The 26,328-nt window shown below is 39.2% G+C and overlaps 1 protein-coding gene across 12 annotated transcripts in view; it reads right to left on the bottom strand.

The window, feature by feature from the left end:
• Positions 1–26,328, bottom strand: part of PHF21A (PHD finger protein 21A) — a 139,873-nt gene that overhangs the window by 28,662 nt on the left and 84,883 nt on the right. For 8 of the 12 annotated variants that reach the window (XM_052782074.1, XM_052782073.1, XM_052782069.1 and 5 more), the window contains 3 exons: positions 7,234–7,434; positions 3,256–3,510; positions 1,384–1,470 (listed from right to left, as the gene is read on the bottom strand). In XM_052782074.1, coding sequence (XP_052638034.1) covers positions 1,384–1,470; positions 3,256–3,510; positions 7,234–7,434 — 543 coding nt within the window. Of the gene's footprint in view, positions 1–1,383; positions 1,471–3,255; positions 3,511–7,233; positions 7,435–9,010; positions 9,294–26,328 lie in introns of those variants that run through there. The other 4 variants (XM_052782075.1, XM_052782077.1, XM_052782080.1 and 1 more) reach the window with 2 other exon arrangements.

The raw sequence follows: 26,328 nt of genomic DNA, 5'->3' as shown, positions 1-26,328 counted from the left end.
CTTAATCAGATACCAGACTATATTTTCCTTTTTTCTTTTGTAAAAGATTTAGACTTTTATTCACAGTACCACGTATTTCTTACAAATGAAAAAGTTCCTCCAAGATGTTTTTTTTAAATGAACAAGCATCTGTGTCTTTCCCAAACCATGAAAAAAAAAGTAAAACACAAGTTTTACTGCTCAGCTGCAAACAGAGGTCACTCTCTGTTGCAATACAGAAATACTTGGGAACAATCTAGAGACATATCGTTTTTTCTTTTTTACTCATGAGCAGCAAACAACAATTAGAGCAATTTAAGGCCTTGTGTGATGCTTTGATTTTTTTGACACCTGTTCCATGGGTTCATTTCATTTGATGTAAATAGGATCATATATGATCATCATATGCACATTTCATAATCACAGACTCATGCAGGTTGCGAGGCAGCTCAGGAGGTCTCTAACTCAACCTCCTGCTCAGAGCAGGGCCAACACTAAATGCAGACAGGTTGCTCAGGGCTTTGTCCAGATAGGTCTTGTAAAACTCCAAGGACAGAGCTTCCACAATGTCTCCGGGAAGCCTCTTCCACTCCTAATTGTCCTCAAAGAGAGAATTGTTTCCTTATACGCGGTCTAAACCTTCCCCGTTCCAATTTATGATCATTGTCTATAATTCTCCTGCTAAGCACCTATGTCTCCATCTTCTTGTTAATTTCCTTGTTGATATTGGAAATAAGGCTGCTGTTAGGGTGCCCCCGAAACCTCTTCTCCAAACTGAAAAAGCCCAGAACCCTCAGCCTCCCCTTGCAGGTCATATATTCCTGCCCCCCCCCCCCCCCCATCTTAGAGGCCTTCCTTCCCTGGATTCATTCAAATTTATCAACCAGGGGGTCCAAAACTGCATGCTGTGTATCAGATCCAGTTTTATGATTGCTGAGGAAAGGTGGATAATCTCTTCCCTTAATCTACTGGCTGCGGTCCTGTTGGTAGAGCCCAATAGGCTGCCAGGCTTCTTTGCTGCCAGGGCACATCACTAGTTTAGCGACTGTCAACCAAGACCTTTTAAGCAGTGCTGCTCCCTAGCCAGCCAGCCCCCAGCCTGTACCTATGCAGGGGGCTAGTCCATTCCAGGTGCAAAACTTTGCCTTTTTCCGTGCTGAAGCTCAAGAGATTCCTGCTGGCCCATTCCTCTGTCCTGTCTAGGGCCCTCTGAATGTCAGCACTGCCCTCAAGAATATTGACTGCACCCTCAAATTTGGCATCACCTGCAAACCTCTTGAAGATGAATTGTCTCCTCTACCAGGTCACCAATAAAGACTGACAGAAATGATGTTCATAGAAACTCTCTCCTATCTATGCTATAATTAAGTTCCTCCTTCTATTGCTTGTTCTCTGAACACTCACCTGTGGAAGAAAATTTGGACGAGGAGTAAGTCTGGGAGGAGGGATGAACTGCGGCACTTTTATGGGCTGAGGCGTAGCCTGAACCTGCTAGAAGAACATAAGAGATCAGGAAGAGGAAAAATAGCTCTGCAGTTGTTCACCAAAATCAACATCCTCAACGTATTTGCAGACCTGATGTCCCTGGTTTTCCACTCTGTAAATAGTTTTTCACAGTAACAGGTTCCTCATTAGAAATGTATTAAAGACAGAGCTAATCTTACTTTCCAGTTCCTACACCTTGCTTCATAAATTGAAGTTATCTTTTCTTTTAGTTCAACTGTACTAACTACTGTGCTCTGCAATCTAAAACCATTTCATCTGAAGATAATGAAAACTCCTATTTGTTTTAATAGTTAAAAATTTGCTTTACAATGGACAGAAAATAATAACAGACTTTGATGTCCAACTATATGAACAATTGTCCTTTCATACTGAATGGCATACGGAAGAATGAAAGAGCATCTCACACAAACAGAAAAGATCTGAAAGCTACAAGTCTTTTAGCAATGTTAATGACAGTATGAGGGGCTCTAAATACACAACTTGAAATTTTCAATAGTAGGCCATTCATTTGAAACAATTAAGATCTGATTTTAAGGTATCCTAAGTACTTCCCTGTCTAACTGAAATCAGTTGGACAGTGCTGCCACAAAATTAACCTCTGAACAGCACTACTAGCTACCCTAAGTTGAGTACCCAGTGAGCTTCTCAGAAATTAATGTCTATGTTAGTTTCCACCCTTCTATACTTCTGTCCACCCACATAAGACTGCAATTTACTTCAAAAAGGTCTTGTACTGATTAATTAATGCTTGGGAAAATATTCTGAGATTTTTTATGAAATTTGCTACAGAAACATAAATCATGAACTATTATTAAAACAAAATCACCTCCCCAAACCTAAGTTATTCAGCAAAGAAATGAAGCACAGACAGAAAGGACAGATGACAGTGGTGCAAGCGATGACACGGGAAAAGAGAACAGTAGAAAAAACTCCACTCAAAGAGTCTTCTCTATTCTGATTGCAAACATATGCCTCATTAGGAAGCAAACTTACTTCCATTTACATTATGGAACTGTATTTTTTAATAAAGATAAATTGGATTTATGTTTAGTGAAGCCTTAGCCTTTATTCCAAAACTAAAATTTCCCTGTCATGATGTTATACAATGACTGGTTTCCAGACCAAGAAGCCTATACAACCCAATTCTAAAACATTGCTTCTTTTATTTCTAGGTGGCTAACCATTCTGGAAAAGACTGTGTGATGTCATCAAAGCACTTTCCAAAATACATACTTAAAGAACAGGATCTGTGTATGTGTATGAAAAAGTGGTGAGCAAAGACATGGTAGTGCACCGAGTTAAGTGATGTGTCTAACACCAGAGACTTTTTATCACGCAAAGGGAACGAGAGAGATTGACTCAAAATACGTAAGATGAAAATCCAAACTGATCAAATGAAGAAAGTCTGACATCTCCTTTACCAAAGAAAAGAGTCGGAATTCTGCAGAACACAGCCACGTAGATTAGGTAGGGGCAAAGCAATCATTACTTCCCCATGACTAACAACTACTAATAGGGGAAACTTTACACAGAGGTCATAATAGCACTGATTTAATTCTATAAAGCAAAACAGTAGTAACAATCCGTGTAGATAATAAATGCTTTTCTCTTAGACTACCATTTTAACAATGTCAACTAGTGAAGACTCACGACATGTCCCTACTATTCTCCTTTCTGTGCAAAAACCTGACTATTTATTTTTTTTCCCCAATAGCCCTCTTGTAAACCAAATCCACGCATATCTGCAGGGCAAACACATGGAACGCTTACCAAAGTTACTGTGTTTTTTGCCACTATTTGGACCGCCTCAGCTCCTGGCCCAGTGACCTTATTTGTTGTCTGGAGGTTGACTGGTGCATTCTGCGCATCAGTGCTGAGGACTGCTTTCTGATTGTTGTTGATAGCAGTAACCATGGCAATGGTAGGTCTCTGACCCACAACAGAGGCAGGCATGGTCGCAGTTGCTGCTTTCAAGACGAGAGGTAGTGTCTTAGTGGTGATCATAGAAGCTGTAGTTACAGTTTTCTAAGGGAAACAGAAAACACACTGTAAGAGACAGAGACACTTCGTATCAGACAGGACGTGGGTTGGTTAGTCAGAAACAATAGACAGTAAGAGAAAGAAAAGGCAGCACTGAGTCTATCTACCTACTGTTCAGACAAGCACATTATCTTATGTCTCTGAAAACTCGATAGCTAGAAAGGATTCTCATTTGAGGCACCTGTTGGGTCTATTTCAATCACCTGCAGCATTACAGATTGATTCAAAACAAATTCCTGACAAAATGATAATCAAGTGTTAGTAGTGGCATATGCATTTCTGGATCTTTTAGTTTTATATTACTTCCAAACATGTACTGTCAATATCAAACCTGTAAGGTGGAGGTTTATGAAACATACCAGCAAACTAGCTTCTCAATTAAAACTCAATTTTTCAAATGGAAACTTCATTTACAGAGATCCTCACAATCAGAGGAAGAGGGGAAAAACATTCATAAATTGGTTTCTTTAAGAACAAAAACATATTTTGATTTTGGGTATCCCAAATTTCAGTTTTAGCCATACATAGTTATTTAGCCCTTAGCTTTCTTTCCTAAGAATATCAGTAGGGCTATCCTGAAGTTGTATGAGCTGGCTGCTAGTCTGTCCAGCTGCAGGCAATTAAGTTTAACTTCCGTGCAATGGGCTGGTTTTGGAACATATATGTGATGCCATGATTGCTCTTGGCCTGTTTTAATGAGAGTGGTTTTGAATCACTTAATGCCAGCATTTATCTGAAATGCCTGAACACACTATGCCCACAAATTCCAAAGTTAAAACAACTATAATTTCATAGTTTTGTTTTAAAATGTACTGTCTTCTAAGATGTTAAGGGAAATGGACAATTATGAATCTCATTCAAAAAGCAACAAGGCAAGAGAGTCTCCATATAAAACCAGAACACAGTGTGCACAGAAAACTCACGACAAGTGACACTCAACGGAATGGCAAGTGAGCTTATTTCTTTTCTTTTTGGTGTAAAAAATCCGTTGTACCAATGGCACTGCATCTTCAAAACAGTTATCGGCACAATCGGATGCTCTCAGTGTGAAATAACCACCATTCCCTCCTGATGTCAGCACTAGGCTCTACAACAGGAAAAAATGGAGAACCAGGGATCAGGCAGTCTTTTTCACATTCTGAACACGCCTCATTTAGACTGCTTGATTTTAGTCACACAAGACCTTTCTCTTCTTTCTAATAAAATAATATAAATACATTTCCAGTTGGATTCTTCAGTATTTTCACCAATATTATTTCCTTAAACAAAAACGCATTTTACCTTCACACCTCTTATTTCATAATGCTTAAACTATATCCCCTGTTAATTACGCATAAGTGTGGAAAAAAATTCAAACACAGTATAATGCCAAATCAAAGGATAATTCATGCTTCAGTTTTATACATTTATACAAAATCCAGACATAATTAACTTTTCCTTGTTGCAACATGAACAATTCCCTTAACTTTGAGATTCAAGAACTTATCAACCTCTGCTGCACTTTCTCCAAAGCAAGAGGCTCCATTTCTCTAATGCAGTAACATTATTCAAGCTTTTCCAATGAGATGTAACATGGTATAATTTTCACAAGCATTACATTCATCCATAAACATTTTAAAGAAAAGTGTAACCAATCATGTAATACAAGACTGTGACTCTTTCAAGGGGTTCTAGTAAGTCTATAAGTACTAAGAGTATAGTTTCAGTCAGCAGATCACAGAGCTTGAATATCCCTATTACTTTGCTGAGCATTAATTACCTTGGCTATTCTAAAAAGTTTTCAATGCATGAATTCATACTGAAGTGGCATTTGTAGTAAGTCTGCATTATTTCACATAATAACTTTGCAATAATATGACCTTTTAGCAGACTTGGTGCTTTATGAAAATTTAAAAAGCCCTTCTTACTGGACTATATTAAGTATATTAAAATGTCACGATTAAGGCAGCATATATACCTTGATTCTTAAATTTAATTACTCTGAAAATAACCATTGAAAGCATTCTCTTTACTGACACAGCCTTGAAAGATGCATTATTTGCAGAAGTAGGCACCAAAAAACTTTCTAGAGAGACAAAATATTTGACTTCTCTTTGCTGAAAGAGATTGAGGGTCAACAGGACAGAGGCACAACCTTAGATGTGAAATGTATACAGAAGCAAGTGAGGTTACTTCAGAATTATACCAACATAAACAAAAGTAGAAAAGTGTTATGGATAAAAGCTGGCTTATTTATTCAAATGAGAGGATGACCTGCCTTTCAGTTTGTAAGTACTTTCCAAGTACAACTGTATCAATGGTAGTCAAAAGGGTGTAGCAGTTTTTTGACTGTTTCACTAGAGGGCTCTTTAACTTTGAACAAAACCTCAATTTTTACAACCTAGGAGATGACCTGGAAGTTAATGCATGAATGCAAAGTCTGGAATATGGAGAAACACATGAAACTGCTTCTGCAGTCATGTTTCCTGACTGAAAAACAGAGATCAGTGATACAGCAAAGAGTGATCCATTGTTTGCCTATAAATATTTTAGGACACGGTAATATTTATTTCTTTGTTCTGTTTTAGCTTTGATACTGATGTTGCTGCTCAGAAATGTCTTTTCCTTAGTTAAGTTTGCTTCATTTCTTCAATATTCTTTTCTGAAAAACACAATTACCTAAGCCTCACAAATATATTTTTAGAGGGCATCCCAAACAACTTGCTGAGTTAAGTAAGAGAACTAACAGCCCAACCATTTCTCTCTCCTCTACTTCCAGGAAAAGGGAAGACAAGAATCACAATCGGTCAAAGCTATGGTTGTGATTCACTGCAATGTGCATAAAGTAAACTTCACAGGTGAATTCTGCCATCTGCCTATCCAGGTAAACATGAGCTGCTGAGATTGCACCAACAGGTTAAAAGACCTCACACACATTTCTTTTTACAAAACACCTCTGTGCACTTTCTAGCTGTTTTATTAGCACGCTTTGGGGATTCGAAATATTTGAACAGGAGAGACTTGGAATTCCCCTCTCAGTAGAGGCAGAGCACTTTATCTGGTGAGTTCTGGGATTATGTCTCTAATCCTATACTGTACTGAAATTCAGTGTACCTTCCCAATAAAGACATTACTTTCTAAAACTTGAACTTTGCAATTAACATTGTACACTTTTAAATGAATCCTTGCAAACTCAGGTAAATATTATTTGATATGAGTTACATCTGTTTGTTTAAAAAGAATCAAGGAGAAAGAGGAGGGAACTGTTTTCTTACATTTTGTTCACAGATACAGTGGGCACTCTGTTAGTCTTTTACAAATAAAGTATTTTAATCATACACCTCATACAGTGTGTGTAAAGGCTTTACTGTTTCTTGAGACCTACCGGGTATGGACAGACCATCATTCATGCACCTATGGAAAAGATAGGTTCATTTGCTAAACTTCCATTTATTTTTAAGAAAGGTGATACTGCCACCCTTCTTTTCTGTGAGGTTATGATTCAACTTGTAAGAACCACGTAATCTTTTTGACTCAGATAGGAGGTTATTGCCAAAAAAACCCACAAGACCCATATCTGCATATGCATAGAAGGAGAAATTCATATTGGTACACTAACAGGTGTAAGTGAAAGTCTGCAATTTTCTCTCTGCACTTTTCTTTTTTCTTTTTTTTTTTTTAGTGAACTTCACCTTTAGCAAGGAAAATAATTATTGTAGAGATTTTTACCTGTGATCCAATCACGTTTGGAGAGGGTGCAGTAGACTGCTGTTGCTGTTGATGGTGATGTTGCTGTAGCTGTTGTAGTGGTTGCGGCTGTGGTGTCTGTAGTTTGTTTTCTGACTGTGCCAACGGCTGTATTTGAAACTTACTGTCTGGCTGTTCCTGCTTCACTATCAAATTCTTTCGAAGCTGTTCCACCACTCTTTTCTACCAAATAAACAAAAACATAAACAGAAATGATGACAGTTACTTAGCTGCACATATTAGAGAAGATAATAACACTTAAAGTTACATTTATTTAATGTAAATAAAGAACTGCTCAGAAGCTTAGTGAGATTTCTCTTTTTGGAATTTTAAATATTGGTGTTATCTAATGGGCACTGTGTCAAAATAGGCCACGGAGCAGTCAGTACTGCTGCCCAGCAGGATGACCTTGCTGTCCTTGCAGAAACCCACCCACCAAAATTCAGCCCATTCACAAACCACTGCAAGTCCTCATTAACCTATATTCACTTGAGACACGTTAGCATTCAGACTCCAAAGTTTCTGACTCCTTCAAACATGCACTATTCCTAAACAGTGACGAAAAAGGACTTCAGGTTGATGCCTCAGGGCTGACTTCAAGGCAATGGGGATGCCATTTTGTACCAGGCATCAAAACTGAGTGGAGAGATAGCCAGTCTGAGTGCAAAGCGGGGAATAGGAAGGGCATGGATGTGTGGTCATTCTGTTCAATATTATTGTCACCTGAAAGAAAATCAGACAGGGCTACCTACACGGGAAGGAAATGGCACAGATATATTTCTTCCAGCTTAAAGACTTCCTATTACATTATAGCTTCCATGAAAGTTTGAAATTATGTTTAAAAGCTTCTTCTCCTGGTAGCCATTGTGTCTCTCTAAAGAGTAACTCAACAGACTTAAGAGCTGACCAGGTGTCCTGCAGGGTAAGATACCATGTCGCCACATGGGTAATACAGGCTCACAATTTATGTTCGTATTATACTTTAGTGTGGACAAAGGAAAAACAACCACAAGACTTTTTTTACCTTTTGTGGGCATGATAGAAAATGGACATTTTTTCCTGCACTCCAACCACCCTCAAATTAGTACAGCTTTAAAAAGATTTAGATATATACTTAAGCCCCCTTGATCAAGAGCATACGCATACTCCGAAACAGTTACATGACAAGGATGGCTTTGGAAGAGGACAATGAAGTCAACAGACGTGGTAAGGGCTCAACTGAGAAAGCTCTAGTGGAAACAGAAATGGTGAGGAAACCTCTACCAGAGCCAGGTGCTGACAGTGGGCTGCCCCAAGCAGTTCCATTTACACAGAAAGGAAAAGAAAAAACCCCAACATTCTGACAATATCAAATGTTTTGATTTTTGTTTTGAAGCATTAGTATTAAGACACAGTACAAAACAAAGAGGAAAAAAAAAATCCAGCTATTTACAAGCAACTGAAACAATTTTTCCCCTCAAATTTCTTTCACACAGGATTATGAAATTCTGAGCTAACGAAACAGCTGTTCTCTACATAGTTCTTGTGGACATACTGTAGACTTTTGTTTCCGAGTGTCTTGCTTATGATGAGTTAAAACTGCACAGTGCCTCACACACTGAATGCGCACCTCTAGCCCAGAAGAAGATAACAAAAGGCGCAAGGTCCCAAATTGGCAGATTTGAGAACTGGAACTTTAAAAAGCCAAATAAAACACACAAGCAACAAAAAACCCACCCCTGTTTCATAAGGTTGAAATGTGTGAGCTCACATGACTCACCTTTTTGCAAAAGACTGAATTCAGCGCCTCAGAGGTGTACAGAAGGTGGACTGCCTGGCTTCTACAAACCCCACAGCCCTGGCTGGGGATGCACGCTCAGTTCCAACGACGAGAGAAACACAGGCCCAACCTCACTGAAAATTCAGGGAGTTGGTAATGGACGGCAGCATGAAGGAACTATTTTACACTGCATCCAGAAAAGTGCTAAAAGCTGTCAGAGCCTAAAAGCTGTAAATTGTTTGTTCCCTTCTACAACAAGGAGAAAATAATAGGAGTGTAGAAGGCATTTTTCTAATTCAGATATTATACATAGTTTTAAATAGCCTGTGTCTATCAGCTCATTCATATACAAAGTAACCAAACAACCATTTAAAATTGCTTTCTGAAAAGATCAACCATGTTAACATGCAAACCAAAGTGCCATGTCAGCAAGCAGATACAAGAGCTGAAAAAAACATTTCCAGAGAGTAACCCGAGGGGGAGGAGAGGAGAACTGAGCAAAGTAGGAGAGGAAATAATGCAACATGCCTATGGAATACCTGCCAAAAGATGGACTGCACGTACACTGCGCAGGAAGCTAAAGAATTACTGTACCCGGCATGAACAGGAAGGGAGTTTTTGTGTTCCACAGCTGCCTGTATGAAAGTCAGTGATAATGGTGCTCTTCTAGCGATTCCCTAACCGGAAGAAATCAGCAGCAATGGCCCAAGAATATGTTTCCATCTCGTTCTTTACAATGGGAGGAACGTTAGTGAAAGGATTTTTTAAAAAACTAAAAAAGAAAGAGAGGAGAGGGAGAGGCAGGCTGGAGGACTCCTCTGCCACACTGCTACAGCAGGACGAGAGCCAGCAAGGACGGGAGCAGGGCAGCAGGAGCGAGGTGAGTCACATCGCATTCACACACCGCCTGTTCCACCCCCAGGCCCGAACCACAGAGTGCAGAGCTGGGGAAAAACAGGACCGAAGCACAACTTTTATTAGTGCCTTGTGCAAAAACTGAGGCTCAGCATATTTGGCACAAGACGGATAACATGAGTGGAAAAACACCGTTGCTCTGGAATTCTGCGCTAGCCTGTTAGAGGCTGCTGAGAGCTGCCTGGCAGCAGCATATCCTGCCATCCATATCCATTATGCAGATATTAAATTGGAAGAAACATCTAATGCTTTTAAGATTCAGAGAGTAAAACTGAAGTTTGCAGTGCATGCCAATTGCTTACGCAGTTTATTAAGCTGCTTCTACCAACTGGCAGTAAAAATACCACACTGAAACCACAGAAATCCTTTTACTATCTGCAAGACTGTTGGGATTACCTGTTTGTTAGCAGTTATCCAGAGGAAGACTCTGAATGACATACTCCAAAGTTACGTAGCTTAATTAGCAACACCAGGCGAGACCCTCGGGGTTGCACCTACACAGAAACTAAGAGCAGATCTACGCCCATTTCCAGCACTACCCTCTGCTCGGTCTCAACCCACGCCGCTGGTCTGGCACTGTATGTACAGCTCCTCCACAGCATCCTGCTGGAACCGCTGCTCTGCAGCCGCACAAGAGCCGCGGCACGTGTCTGTCTGCAGCAACGTTACCAGAGCCTTGCTTTGTAGGGGATTAAACGGGAGGGCAGTATGAAAGAAACTCTTGTCTACCGTCAGATTCGCTACTTCATTAAAACCGTGTTTTGTAAAATTGCTCTTCAGTTATTTGACTGTTCTTAATCAATTTTGAAGGTGGCTTGTGCTGCAGAAAGTACAACCTGTATAACTGAAATTTGCCAAGGCTGGTATAATGTCCTAGCTATGTGCCTTAGAGATTGAGTGCCAGTGAGACTGAGGTCATCTAAAAGTACCGCAGAATCTAAAGAAATATTCCGAATTCTTTAAATTTAATCATTGCCATTTTTCCTTCCCACTCTTATTTAAGAATATTTAATCCAATTAAATTCTTACTGACAACTTCAAAATTTTAAATTGAGATTAACTCAATCATAAACACAACATTATAGTTTTCTGCATGGCAGAAAGCTCTAACTCTCCCCATATACCTAAAAGTTTCTTTTCCAGCCAACGCTACAAATATATGAAAAGCATTTGTCTTTCAAGTTTACTGAATTTTCCTCAAAGCCGAATGCCAATCCTCTCTTTACATTCAGAACATGGAAGAAATTAATAACCACATCCTTTCTTCCAAACTGTATTCTACCCAAAAACTAACTAGCCCTCTGCAACGGTTACTATGAGACTACTTCAAAATCTGTTTGTTGAACAGTGCCCCGTAAGCATACTACATAATCTCATAGCTCTTGCTGTCTTGACATCTTTATCACTAATCTCATCAAGAACCATTCACACCACTGAGTTCACAGAGCCCTAGACATCTTATATGACCCTTTCTTAAAGGTAATAATTGTAATCAATATTGTGACATTTACCGATACCACTTTCTCATTCATGCCACAGGCCAGATCCTAACACAGCATTAGGAGATTATTTTGGTTTGATTAAGCAGAAAATCTGTCTTGTTGGCCATATATCTGTGCCAAAAGGTGTCTTCTCTGTGCTCACATAAAAAGCTATCATGAATATGTCGCTATAAGATAAGGAAAGTCCTTGGAGCAAATTTAAAGCTTAGTAAGGTTTAAGTTTAACATTATTAGCTAGGCATTATTTCCATTTTAATCAATCAATCAATAACAAAATAGTTCTCCAAGTACAACAATTTTTTAAGTACTAGATTCCTTGTTGTATTTGGTGACACATTTTCTTCTTCATCCAGGAAACACATTCAGAAAAGCATACATATCTAAAGGAGGGTCTATTTTTAAACTTCAAAAAATATATACAAATTAAAATATAAAAATCTTGTAAAAATGAGAAAAGTAAAGTACTAAACAGCCTTGCAATGCATACCTTTTGTATCACAAAAACAAAGGTGATGTGGTTTGAATTGCTCAGCTGCCTGCTAGTGACCCGCTTTCCTGCTCCACCAATTCCAGGAAGTCAGCTATTAGGGATCCTCTTGTTACCTGTTCCCTCCAATGACCAAGAAACGTTCTCTGGGATACTAAAATTGCCAACTGCTACGAATGAAATGGTAAGAGAAAGTACCGATTTCAAATAAGCTCTAACTTGGGAGTGGGGAGGATGGAGGGAATTTCACTGCTCTGCAATCTTCCTTTCCAGCCTCACTCCCCTCTCCTTGCCAGCACCATCCCCTGCCACTACCCAAAAAGAAGTGAAATACCTCTGCTTTTCGACAAAACAGAAAGCTACCAAAACTTCCGTGGCAGAAAGAAGCTAAAAGATTTTTGGAGCCCTGGCACAGTTCATCTTTAACCTGCAAAGAGGGCGCATTTTGGGAGTGGAATTTTGCAGTGGAAACATTACAAGCAAGGAGAATAATGGTACACTCATCTACTGCTTTAAGATAGTATCTAAAATTTAAAATAGTGAAATCCAATTATAGAAATTGATGACGCAGAATCTACACCAGTGAGGGGAAAAAAAACCTGTTGTACAAAACAACTTGAATTAAATTTCATTGAAAGAATGATCACAGGACTACAGAAGTATTTTCAGCTACTCTGGTTATCCTGAATTTTTGTGGAATTTTGCACTTCTGGCTGTGCTTTACTCATACCCAGATCTTTTTATCAACAAAAAAAATCTAAACCAACTAAATTAGAAAGAATTTTATTCCAAGAAAAAAGTGTGGTACAATTTCCTACTTCTTAAAGGTGATCAAACTGGCACCTGTATCTTTCAGTAAGAAAAGACTCTCTTGGGGCAGGAGTGCTTGTGTCCTGAATGGGAACATAGCAGTGGGACTGGGAGACCACCTCCACCTCATACTTGAATGCCTTACTGGGCATGATTACCAAAATGTGCACTATTTCTTTTTATAGTTTAAAAACCTAATTTTTTTTAAGCTTTTGTTAAATACACAGATATCTTAACCATACCCAGTCAATGGCTGCATTGCCAACACTCCAGTAACTGTCCCAAAGAGCACTGCTGCATTCAGCCCACAGAAAACATGGCTAAAAGCTGCACAAAGAAACAAGGACGACTTCTGCATGTCTAAAACAGGTTGCGGAGCGTGTTAGGGGAACTGAATGCTTCTCCTCTCTCTGCCACGATGGTCCTGTGGGATAAACTGAGCAATACACTTATGAAACCGATGAGCACTAGAGATGGACCAAGATAGTACTGTTAATTTTGGTACACCCTAAATTCATGAGCTTGCATTGCAGTCTTAATATCTTTAATACAATTACGGAACACGGCATAGGGTACCTTGTGTAAAATGGAATTTAAATAAATCTTCATTCCGTAAAAATCTACTTTGACACTTTGTCAGATAAATATTGTTATATAGCATTGGCATGATGTGAAAAGTATTTTTGTCATTAAAAATTCTGGCAAACTTATTACACTTCATCATATTTTAGACTATTTAAAATAATTACTACAGGTGCGATTCTGAAATAAATACACAGTTCACACATGAGCATACGTACTTCGAAAAAGAACGTGGGATTTTTCCTTTAGAATAGAGAAACACTACCTGAAGTTGCTAGAAATCATTCAGAAGTGAATTATGTAAGTTCTGAAAATAATGTTCATTCCTTAATTCTTAACGAGGGAGAATGCTTATAATTTTTTAATTTTCTTTAAAAATATAGCTAGAATCGTAAATGAAAATAACCAAAAATAGCTGCTGTGCCATTCTGTTTTATGTGACTTCTTGATTGCTTTATTTTCAGTACCGTGTCTTCTACATTTGCAGCACCATGAGATCAATTAATTTTTGGAAGGGAATGTTGTACCATGAAATGTCTTATGCATCACTGTCTTCTCATTTTAGAATTTTTACTCTTGCACAAAGTAGGGAACAGAGACTGAACTAGTTGAAGCAGCACACATACAACGTTTTCCTGCAGCTTATATATCAAATAAACCTAGTATCTACCTTCTTATCTTAGTACTTAGATTAACAGAAAGAAACTTGCAAGAACAGCTACAATAATTAAACAATGAAGCAATTAATGAATGGAGAATTAAATGTATGACAACAGACAGAACAGGAAAAACAGTTAAGTGCAGTACTTTGAATGCAATTAAGGAGGAATGGAATGAAAGGAACAAAATTAATTTTTTAAAAATTGGACAAGGTTTAAAAAGGTTTGTTTTGGTTTAGGTTTTTCTGCTTCCCAGAAATACTTCCGAGTACAAATACAAACTGGTAAAAAGATGTGAGGATCACCTTAAAATGAAAAGGCTGAAGAAATGAAAAAATTAAACTGCTGACTACCACAGAAAAGGTGCTCATTTTAATTTTATCTTGCCTATCTCTGTATTGTTCTACCCCCATTTGCCTGTTTCAGGAAAAAAAATCTCCTTAGGAAAAAAAAAAAGCCACCTAGACTGTGCAGAAATAAAACAAGCATTCTTTTGTACTTCAACGTAAAGTATGTTTCTATGATCTCTGACTGAACCTAGTTTTCCAGAAGTGTATAACGTGGTCTTGTAAAACCTGTCATGGACTGAAGCTTGGGATATAAAATCTCAGCACAAAAAAATACTGTGGGTTATTATTCTCCTGTGCAGGAGAACACACAGGAACAACCACCCCCATGGGAAAGCCATTCGCATCTATATACGGTGGCCAGTTGCCCAAGCTAAACACCTTTGCCAGGGAAGTCCTGCTGCTTCTCTTCTCCTACCTCTGATTTACCTCATAACATGACATCCTTTAAAGTGAATTTGTCTGAATTAAGCAAGCGCAGTAGAGCAATTTAAATTAGTAAACTTATTTCATGTTTTAGAAACGATCAACCTAAATAAAAGTCTACTTTCTAATCTGATAACTCCTCATATTTTTGAACAACCCAAGTGGAAGGGATAGTCATCAAGTAATTTTACAGCGTACTACTGCACAGTAACAGTCCCTTGACTAAAAATGAATCAGCTTCAGCAGGATTCTTGTGCATCCTACAGCTATTCTCACGACTGAATCACACCTCCTCTCCTCCTCATGAAAGGAAACACACACAGTTCATGCTCATGTGCTTCATGCATGATCGTGTGCTTCATGCATGATCGGAAGTATCGAGCAAGATGACTAGCTTTATTTCACCACAGACTGCAAACTTGGTTTTTTGTGGACAGAAAGATCTGGCTGCTCAAACTATACTGCACAACCACCTGTTGATTACTCTGATGTTGTTAACAGCATCTAATATTTCATTTCCACAGTTGCTTTACAAACATCACAAACTAACAGCAGCAGACAGGCTTTTTCCCTGTGTCGTCAACCAAATACTGCTTAGCGCCAATTCAATTAAAACCCATCACTAACAACATCACATCACAATTCACTGCTGATCTGCGCTTCATAGGGAGAATGAGTTATCAGAGCAAAAAGTCATAGTTTTACCTCACTCAAATGAGAGATTTTCTCTTCTTCCTAGTCACCTAAACAGGATATCAAATACAGATACCCTGTCCAGCTAAATATACCTGCTGTACTATTCTCTTTAGTTAACCAAGCACGATCAAAACGAAGAAAAACGCCTGCTTCACAGAGAAGACAAATTAAATCACTGCAGAACACCCAAATTGCTGGTCTTCAATTGTATCAAGGTTTGTGGATCAGTCAACAGTGACTCTCTGAAAAACAAAGCAATGGTTCTTCCTTAGCCTCCCGATTTAAATGGCATGGGGAGGGGGACTTTGCGCCTGTGTAAATTTATCTCAGCGCAAAAAGCGCCTCACTAAGCAAGGCTAAAACTACTCAACAACTGTAGATTCGGTGAACTTCCACCCCCCTTAAAAACACCCAAGAACAGGCATTTTGTCAAAAGAATGGAAAGCTACCTTCTTCACGAGGGATGCAGAGCTACTGGAGACAGTTCAAAGGAAAACCACAAACATAATCAAGGACCCAACAAACAACGCTGTGTAATGTGAGGCTTACTGGGGCTCAGCATATCCAATTTATTGAGGTGACTTCTCTGAGCATAGATATTTATACATGGGAAAGAAATCTGATGATGGGAGGGTTTTTAGTTTCTCTGAGAAATGTAAAATGATGATTCTGTGGTTGCAAGTTGAAGGCAGACAAATTCAACCTTGAAATAAGATGCAGAGATGGTTAAATGCCAGAACAGCCTAATATGAGAAGTAATGGTCTACTATGGTTTGAAGTCTTTAGGACAAGGTAATACAGCTTTCTAAAGGTAATACTTAATCTAAGTTTTGGAGGAGATTGTATAGTACATGGGAGGAGGAGAGGGATCTGGGACCTGGGAAGCCTCTGCTCATTCTTGTCCCTTACAGGGACAGTGCAAGTGCCAGCACTGCTCCCAGCACGCTTCTCCAGCACTGAAACTCCACATATAGACAGCCTTACTCTTCAGAATATGAACATGTCCGGAGGCACAAACAACCAGATACACTCAAGTGTGTTTTTTCAACTTTCTCTGAAACACGAGATATTGGCCACAGCTAGAGAACAGAAGCTAAGCAAAGCAAGCTTATCTTCTTCCTTTGATGCCTTTTATTGTATGCCTTCTTTACATATTTAGATTCTCATTGATTCTAGACTTGGGAAAAAATTTCCCCAGGTCAGACTTGCTGGGATGTTTTTTTTTTTTCCCTTCTGCTGCAATGCAGGATGTGGACTGCCTGCTAGGATTAGCTGGGCAAATTTCCCCTAATGAACCTGCTGACATTGCAAGGGCCTTCAGAATACCTGGCAGCCCAATCCACCACCTGTTTTCTGGAACACACAGATGTGGAAGACAGAAAGTTAGTACCCTAATAACCAAACCATCCTAGTCTCCCTGAAGTCAGAAGACATCACAGAGGAGTATTGAAGGTAGAATATAATGGCCTCTAACATACAGGAAGTTAAACTGGTTAATCTCCTTGTCCTTTTTGGATTTGACATGTGGTGTCTTCCCTCTACTTCCTAGATGCAGTTTCACAACTAAAGGATATCAGTATTCTTTTAAAAGAAAAAAAAAATCTGCATGCTAGATGAAAGACAAAAAAAATTTTATCAACATGATAGTTTTCAACAGATGTACATAGTACCTAACTTAATTAACAGGATCAGGCATTAGTATCTGATATCAAATTATGTATGTAATCTCAAATTTCGGTTAGTTCCTGGAATGTAAACTGCAGTAGCTGTTCTTGCTCCCGCCAGAACTCTTCTCTATGAAAGTTTAATTCCTTGGTATCAAAATGCCTTAGGATGGTGCCATCGCTTCATCCTGCAAGGTAACAGTTACACAAGGCACAGACACGAAGAAGCCACCCACGGAACACAAAGATCTTTCTGGCTTTGATGGACACCTCACAAGAAAACACATTTGAGACCTGTTGTATCAATACAGAAAATATCCAGCATGGAAAAAAAAAAAAGTACTAACAGAGACCACATAAGGGAATGTAAACACTCCTATCCATAAGTTCATACTACTTCTTCACAGTGTGCTTGCTTGTTTGACAGTTATACTGTCATATTTTAGACTGTTAAACCTCTGCTCTAGGGTTTATAAAAGATCAGAGCACTTGTCACTCTCAGTGCAGGTAGAGTGAGATAGAGTGGATGAGCAGTTCATTCTTCTTTCTAATTACACTCCATTAACCTTCCACATGAGAGCTCCCCTGTGCTTTCATACCAGCAGCACCAACTGGCTGTGTTTGATAAGGCTCAGCAGAGTCTGCAAGACCAGCACGTGTAACTAAAGGAACACTTCAGCACTGCAGACTTAGCAGAAGCTGGGCTGAAGCTCTGTTACTGAGCTGCAGTCATATTCAGCTAAATTATACACAGATGGACACCAGCCTCACCCTACCCACTTGCCTCACAACTCTACTCCTTGAACTTCATAGATACGTGATCTAGCATTTGAAAGCCAAATGCAGAACTAGGGAATTATTCACTATAGGGAGCTGAATAGTTACCATGCTTTCACCTCACTGCAGAGACCTGCCAAGAGAAACACATTTAGAGCATTAAAGCATGCAGGGCAATAGAAAAGAAGTTGTTGTTACATTATAATTAGATCATGTTAGTGTGTGCAATGAGAGTACAGAGAAGGAAAATCACTTTTGAAATTTAAATCTTTTTTAAATGCACTTTCAGTATCTGGGGTTGTTTGTTGTATGTTCTGAAGACCACACCATTAACAAACAGCATTATATTTATCTATAAGCTTCTCAATGGTGACCACGTAAATGATAGGCTTTTCTAAAAAGAGAGACTTCTTCGATTAATAATGTATTCTATGGGAGTTTTAAACTCAGTGCCAGGAAAGCTATTCTCCATGTGCATGAAGGTAGATTAGCATTTGTGTATACCGAGTAACAGCGTCAGCACATGCTTGCACAGATAAAAGGGAAACAAATTTGTAAGGAGGGTTTGTAAACAATCTGGAACAGAATCCAAATTATTTAAAAAATAAATGAAACACTGCAAAATCTGCACTTTCAAATGACATTTTATACTATCCATTGGAATTTTTAACCGTTTCAAATGACTTCACAACATAAAGTTGTATACGGAACTGGCCTATACAAGTGAGTAATGGTGATACTCTTTTTGCTATTACCTCCATTATCCTTTCCGATCCCTCTCCTGTTGTTTAATGTATTGTGATACTCGCATCTGCATGCATCTGCATAAATAAATATAACTTACTTCTCTTCTATGCTAAGTTTCCCAACCTTCAGCTAATATTTTGAAGTGATCTGCTGTTTTCCATGTCTTGGTAACATTGAAGTGTCTGGAACAAAATCTGTTTGTGCTGCAAGCCAAGCTATGAATCCAGCACCGTCCTTGTTCAGAATGGTACAGGAATTTTATTTCATAATTCTTGTGAATGTTGTCAAAGATCCCCTCCATTGCAAAGGAAAACGGAGGTGGCCCTTCTCTTGTAACAGAAAGGTAAACACTGCTACTGAACCCACCTAAAGTACCCTGAGAAGACTCAGTTTTCAGAGTGATCATTAAAGACCCTTAATGTAAGACCCCTTTTCTACATCTAAGTAATTTTCTAAACCATTTTGGACCTCCTTTCCCAAATTTTCTTAAATTTAATCTAAAGATGCCAATTCAGTCTTTAATGCAATTTAACTTGTGCCATCTAAGCCTATATTATATGACATAAATTCAGAATTCGTGGATGTGACTGAACACAGTGATTCCAAAACTGCCAAGCTGCTGAGGTTGCCTCAGGAAAGCTGAACAGTCAGAAGACAGTTAGTTTTTTCCTCTAAGATAGGCTCGCTCAAAGTGCAAACACAAGTACCTTGGCGACAATAATTTCTTGGATAAACAATGAACGTTGTTGTTGGGATGCATTTGATATCAACTAAGATGCAAGATGAATTTTGTCAGATATAATTTCTCTACTAAAGATGATGTTCACTCTCAAACCTAATAAATTTGAAACAAACATGATTATGACATTGAATAAAATTATCGAAAGCATCCGCATCTCTTGTTTTGTAAAAATGTATCTATAATGCTTCAATGCTGTAATGCAGTGAAATCTTGTTTGAGCTGGGATTAAAATTTGTCAGGACAGTCAGGACAGCACTGTGAAAGAAGGCAGAACCACGTTTTTGTGCCACACTGAGCTCTTACTTCTGTAAAAAAGAATTTTGAATTTTTGTACACATGAATTGTACTTAATGCCTCTATAACTTGCTCTCTCACCTTTTTTGGAGTACGTACTAGAATCATGACTGAAAGCTCCAAAATTCCTGGCTGTAAGCATCAAGTGCTGAAACTGCTTTCAGAATAAAGCATTGCAGAGGTGCTTCCACTTCCTTGAGCAGTCAGCCATCGCTGCTAACACCATTTGGAATACCGTTTTCTAACAAGTGGGCAAGCTCACCTCTGAAGAATACACCACTGCAGTTGATGGGACCTTTTTTTAACTAATCACCTGAGAATTGTACCTCTTTGGAACTTTTTGGTAATGTTTGTTCTTTTCCCAACACCTCTTAGAAAGTATTTCAGAAGGAAATATTTTGCTCTACACTGGCTCATCATTTCCTTTTTACAGAGGAGCTGTCAAAAATAGTGCAAGTACTTTCCTTTTTTATTATGTCAATAAAGAAGATCCCTTCAGGGTTTTGGGGGGCCATGAGGTTCGTGAACAGATCTTTTAACCTAGCACAGACAGAAATATGCAGTCTGGTGAAGTACTCCTGGAAGAGAACTGCTGAGGCTTTTTATACTGTTGTTGTAATAATCCTTAAAGACTGAGGGACTGTTGATATCACAAATACAAATGTGAGAATCTAATTTTAAATGGTGGGAAAAGAGTCCTAGAGCAATTGGCTAAAACTCTATGTATTTTGGGGGGTTCTGGGAAGTGGGGGGTGTATTTTTGTTAATAGTATTTTGTTAAAACTTTTAGAGAGACCGTAAATGCTACAGATGTAAAATGAACTCTGAAGAAGGCTTTGATGAATTTCTGTAATTCTCCAAGGAGTTCTCTGTCAAAGAGAGGTAAGAAATAGAAAATAAGCTCTCTTGTAATTCCTCTTATGCAATACTAAACATACATAATAAGTGTGTTTTTAGGGGAGACCACGATTTCTTCTTTGCCTCTGCAGGTCCATATTAGATTTAAAAGGCACATTTAATCCTTTTCAAAAAAAAAAAAAAAGGTTAACAAAAACTACTGTATATTTTCATCACATAATGAAGTGCAAGTTCTGTTTTCAGACCATATGCTTGACTTGCTACTTATTGCAGAGAACATGCAATATATTGCCGGATGAACATGTTTCATGCTACAAACTGGTCTGACCAGCTAAACATGCACTCTGAAGTATCAGACAGTCTTAGTGAAACTCAGAAGTATTATTTCATTGGCCCTCAGTCAGCATTTCTTGTGTGACAATTCAGCTGTGAATATGTTTGGAAGCATTAGCTCAGAATGCACGGACTTCTAAAAATAGCATCAGCAGGTCTCTCTCGGGTATCTCTAAAGACACCTATCACAACTGCCTCTAAGAGCTGTAAATCACAAAATAGTAGTTTTCCTCCCCGTGGTTTTGCACTGATGGATTTTTTTTTTTTTTTTTTAAAGGAAACACATGTTGCGCTGTTGAGAAAGGCTGAAAGATTACAGAAACCTAGCAACTGAAACACAGGCTGTTACAGCAAGCCATCTTGCTTTGTGTCCTCAGGTCTGGTAACTTTACTTGTACTGGGATCTCAAGCTCTATTATAAACCTAGGAGAACGACCCTAAAGCTGCACTGTCTTTGCAACCAGAGTCTAATTAAAGTTTCATACACGTAATGGGTACCCTTTTAAATTCCAGTCCATAAAAATAAGCCCTCACATAACCCTCTTTCTCAGATAACTTCCACAAAATGAGAAGAAGGGGAGCTTCAACATTAGGGAGCAGGTTCTGTCAGCTCTGAGGTAGGGGGGCCATTAGAAGAAAAAAGCAGCTGAGATAACTTTTTCCCTCATATTACCTCTGAATAAACCAAACTGACGCTGAAATGCAGGGATACTTTGGGGAAAAAAGCTTCAGGGCTTCTTTATGTTTTCTAACAAATACGACAGGGCACATATTCAAGAAAATAGGGCATATTTATGTGTTTGTTTTGATAAAACTATCCTCTATTGTATTTCATCTGGAGTTGGGACAGGATGTAAGCAGGGGAAAGAGGCTTTTAAAAGAGCTAGATTACACACACACTTCTATCAGTAAATACATGCAAGGGCATGTAAGTAACTAGTGATCTAACTTTGCTTTAAAAAAAGAAACACTATGACCAAAGGCTGAGAAAATATAAACCAATTGTAATAAAAATGTCATTGTGTGATAGGTGTTGCAGAAATAAAAAAGATCAATGTAAAGATTTTAATGTGCAAACAGAAATACTTGACTTTGCACTGTACAGGCAGTCTTCGTTACAAGCAAAGTAGGATTTTCATGGTAATTGTTTGGAGGATCATATAAATATGTTTGTATCAAACACACACTTAGTCCAAAACACATTTGTCAGTTTGCATAGGAAGATGGTCAAGCTGTCATTGATTGCAAGGGAGCTCAGAAGAAAACAAAAAACAAGCTCCAAAATAAAAAAAAAATAGCAGGAAACATAGAAAGCAGTAAGAAGAAATAGGCTCGCACAAGCAAAGGGTACTCACAGACAATGTAAAGCTGAACCGAAAAGTAGTGAAGTCTGACAAGCAAAATGAGTCCTTTCTCACTGGCAGGCTTGCAGGAGAAACCATTATATTTTATCAGATTGACTTGGAAAAAAAGGGCTCACCTCTGGTCACACAAGCCCCTTTTTAAGTCCCTTCTCACTGACACATCAGGCCTATGCCCAGAGGGATGTCCAAGGTGACACAAGCAGTGCAGGGCATACTTTTGAGTTTTTTTTCAAGGTATTAGAAATAACTCATTGAAGAAAGGAAGTCCATACTTCATATACACATATGCAAAAACTGACCAGTAAGCCACATTTAATTTAACCCCACAAACCCACATTCTTAATTGTTTTTCCTCTTTTGTTTCCCTGCTGGTACGTTGCACAATTAGCTTGTACGCTCTGCAGGCCAAAAACCTAGTCTGCAAAAATCTTCTGAACTATTTAACACGTACTGGTACTGTGTAAATAGTAATAATAATTCAGTGGACTTTTCCTGCTCTGCATTTCAAATGTATTTATTATGAGCTAGACAAATAATGCAGGATTGTAGCATTCTGCCTCCACATTCCTCATCTTCCTCTTCCAGTTTACCAGAGCAATGATGAAACAGGAGTTTTTGCTCCAAGCCTGTAACACTTTCAGCACAGATTCCCACACTGCATAGCTCTCCAAACTGGAGGATCCATCTTTTGCACAGGGGCAGAAACTGATTTCCCTTCACCAATTTAAAGAAGACCAGAAGCCTGCCCAGTGACCCACATTGCTCGAGAAACCACACCAGCAGCGGAGGATATAGAAGCAGCTGCTTTTAGGCCAGCAACAGCATGCTCAGCATGAACAGACTGTACTAAGATTTTTCTCCCACACACAAGACCAAACTGTTCCTGTGCCCCCTTTGTGCTGACGGAGCCCGTCTCTTGGTGGATGAGCAAGTCGCTGTTCAGAAAATAATTTCTCAACCTATTTTGGAAATCCACAATCATGTACAATTGGCTGCGTTGGTTAGTATTCAGCGGCGATTTCAAAGGTTCTTTGTCCTGGGGAGGAGATACGACCATTCACCAGCATGCCGGCAGAACTGCTGAGTACACAGCTGGAGCGCACGTGGGGGAAGGGAAACGGTGTATGATTTTGCAATTGTATCTTTAAATCCATGGATTTCAAGAATGGTCACTTGGCATTTCTACTGTTTTGCAAGTGAAAACTTTTAACACGCTTGCCAGAATTATTTGGCTGTTTTTTCTTGTAGGAGGATAAAGGATCAGTGCAGAGAAACGTTAAGCCACATGTACGTGCTACATAATTGGTTCTTTCAGCCCCTTGCAGCGCAAATGATTTGCAGTAACATGCTCCGCACCTCCTTACTAGTTAGCAGCCCAATCCAAGACAAATACTTCATGCAAAGATAGAGAGGAAAAAGCTGTGGACAAGATTAACCACACAAGCTTGGCTTTTTCATGATGCTCACATTTTTTCTGTTACTCAGCTGCTAGATATTCAAGAGAAAACAGGGTGTACTATAACAACTGCTACAACAGGCCACAAGAGCATAAAACCAATAAGAAACCTTTCTGTTTGGCTCTTCACAGGGTTCTCCCTTGTACTAGAAAAACGTCACTTTGATGCCCTGTTTGCATTCCATTTCCAACAACAAGGAGGAGGATGGAGGTCTCGGGTTTCTATGACAACCCAGATGGGCCACAATACAAGATACTTACAAATGTTCAACTGCGGGGATGCCAGATCAAATTAAGCTAGAGTTTACACTACTTCATAGAAACTAAAATGAAAGAAAAAACCCAAACAAAACATGAACGTCAAAGGAAGGATGACATTTCCTCACCACATTCCAAAAGATTTCTGAAAGTAGATGATAAAGAAAGGAGGAATTTTTTCTCTACAAAAATAAATAATAATGTCAACACAAACAAACCGAAACCCTCATTTACATGAGTAAATGTTTTCATTAAAACTAGACTACTGGAAAATTACTATCAGACATTAAAAGCAAAAACAGGTCCCCAAAATAACATTATTTTATTAATTTACTTAACTCATTATGAACTGGCAAATTTGTCATCCCACTGTTTTGTACGGCTTGTTTAATGCCATTACTTATATTTTGCGATACAGTTTGGTTTTCTGTTGTTTACCCCGATCTGCCCTTCTATGACATTTTGCAAAAGACACTCAGATACAGAAAATAGTCCATATTCTACCTGAAGAAGTGAAATTAGTAATAATGAGATATTTTAGTAACACTAACAAAACTGCAAAAACATTTAATGTGTGACCTTCGTAACTTAACTCGTCAGTTGTTAAAAAGGTGAGGTGAGCTTTCTTCTCAAAGGCGTTAATTCAATGTGCTGGGAAGGCAGGTAACTGTTAACAGGCAAGCCAGTTCAGGCAACGTGAATAAACACCTTCCAAAGAAACACCTGTAAAGGCTTTTTCTAAGCTTTTCAGATGTGGCATACATAGATGTGGTTCCCAAAACAAACGAAGTTTAAGAACTTCTTAATAAATGTATATTTTAAGGAACATTATTTTGAAAATGTGTATTTTTTAAATCTTCTGATACAAGCTAGGTATTGTCTTTCTTTTTAGTCACCATCCTATTTCAAGCTACTCTCCTGTCTTTCTTTCAACTTCATCACCAGGTAGTTAATAGCCTTCATTAAGTATGTGGTAGCCGGCAAGGCTCACAGTAAGACAGATAACCGTGGACTTTGAGAGGCTTATGTTCTTTGGGGAGAGGAGAGGCGGGAGAGGAGAGGCAGAAGAGGAGAGAAAGGCTTAACAGCTGTGCCTAGTCAAAATAATCCAAAATTAGAGGGACTGTAACATTTAAAATTGGAACAGAGAGCCTTAAAATCTGGGTCTGTGCAGCTATCTTCATAAACACTTTATTAAAAACTGCACTCACTCTTCATAAATCATTCCCCTTTGCAGCACCGCTAACCAGTACTATTTACACAAGGACACATCAGCCTAGCTTGAAAGTGCCACCTCAGCACCCAGGAGCACCCGTGCTGCCAGCTGAGAACAACCACCCCTCGCACCGGTCGGCTGTGCCTCCTCTCCCCCTATTTAACATATGAGCTAGGACCTGGGGACCATGGATTTAGAGAAGGTGCCAGGGGTGGGCGGACAGCGGCACTGAGACACCCAGGTTAGCACCTGCATGTCACCCGCTCCTCTTCCTTCCTTTTTCACCCCAAGACCTCCCATTCAAAGTCTCCCCCGTGAACATCCACAGCCCGATGTTGCGAGGGCTCTTGTCATTGCTGACAAGAGCACGGCTGGCACACGGCATGGCAGGCCGAGGCTGAGCAAAAGCTGCCCGCTCTGCTGCGTTCCCTTGCCCTGTGCAACAGCGAGTGGAGCCGGGAAGACACGCCGTGGTGATGGTATCAGCACCTCAGGCAGAGTGCTCCGGGGATTTGCAAGGAGCTCCTGCAGAATGACCAGAGTGCCTCGGTACTGAGAGGTGAAGAGCTGAGGGCTAAAATTACACATCTGTAATAAAAATTAAAATACCTGATGACTCCCCTCAGCTAGTGGGAAGTGATGAATTAGGATGGAGAAGTGTGACTAAGGACACAGCTGGGCATGATTAGCTTTAAACTTGGACTACACTGCTTAAACTTCAGCTATACAGCTGGGGCTGCACAGTCACATCATGTTAACTGCTACCTGTGTTTCGCATATAAAGCGGAAGACAAGGAATGGCATAATGAAAAGGAGAATTTGCAAAGTGCTAATGCTTACTAGAATCGTAACAGTTTAATGGGAAGAACAGAATGAACTGGAAATAACACCAGGAAGGAGCTGGAAGTTGCAAGGGATGGTAGTGCAGCAATGAACAAGCTGCTTGATGCCACACGGTTAAAGTTACTCTAATCATTGTTTGGTGTAAATATCAAGAGACTGGGACAAATAACCAGGCCAGTGGATTCCTCTCACAGCTATTGCCAACCACATACCTCAGACATTTCAAAGCATGAACTTGCACTCTGCAGTGATACGGCACGGAAGAAAGCTGTACTTGCAAATTGCACAGCATCCGCTATTCCACCGGGTTGTTCAACTATCAATTTCATGCAACCACTACAG

The sequence above is a fragment of the Harpia harpyja genome, chromosome 3 (genome assembly GCF_026419915.1).
Source record: "Harpia harpyja isolate bHarHar1 chromosome 3, bHarHar1 primary haplotype, whole genome shotgun sequence".
NCBI lineage: Eukaryota > Metazoa > Chordata > Aves > Accipitriformes > Accipitridae > Harpia > Harpia harpyja.
The sequence above is the reverse complement of the archived record's forward strand: the minus strand, read 5'-3'. Positions and strand labels throughout refer to the sequence as shown.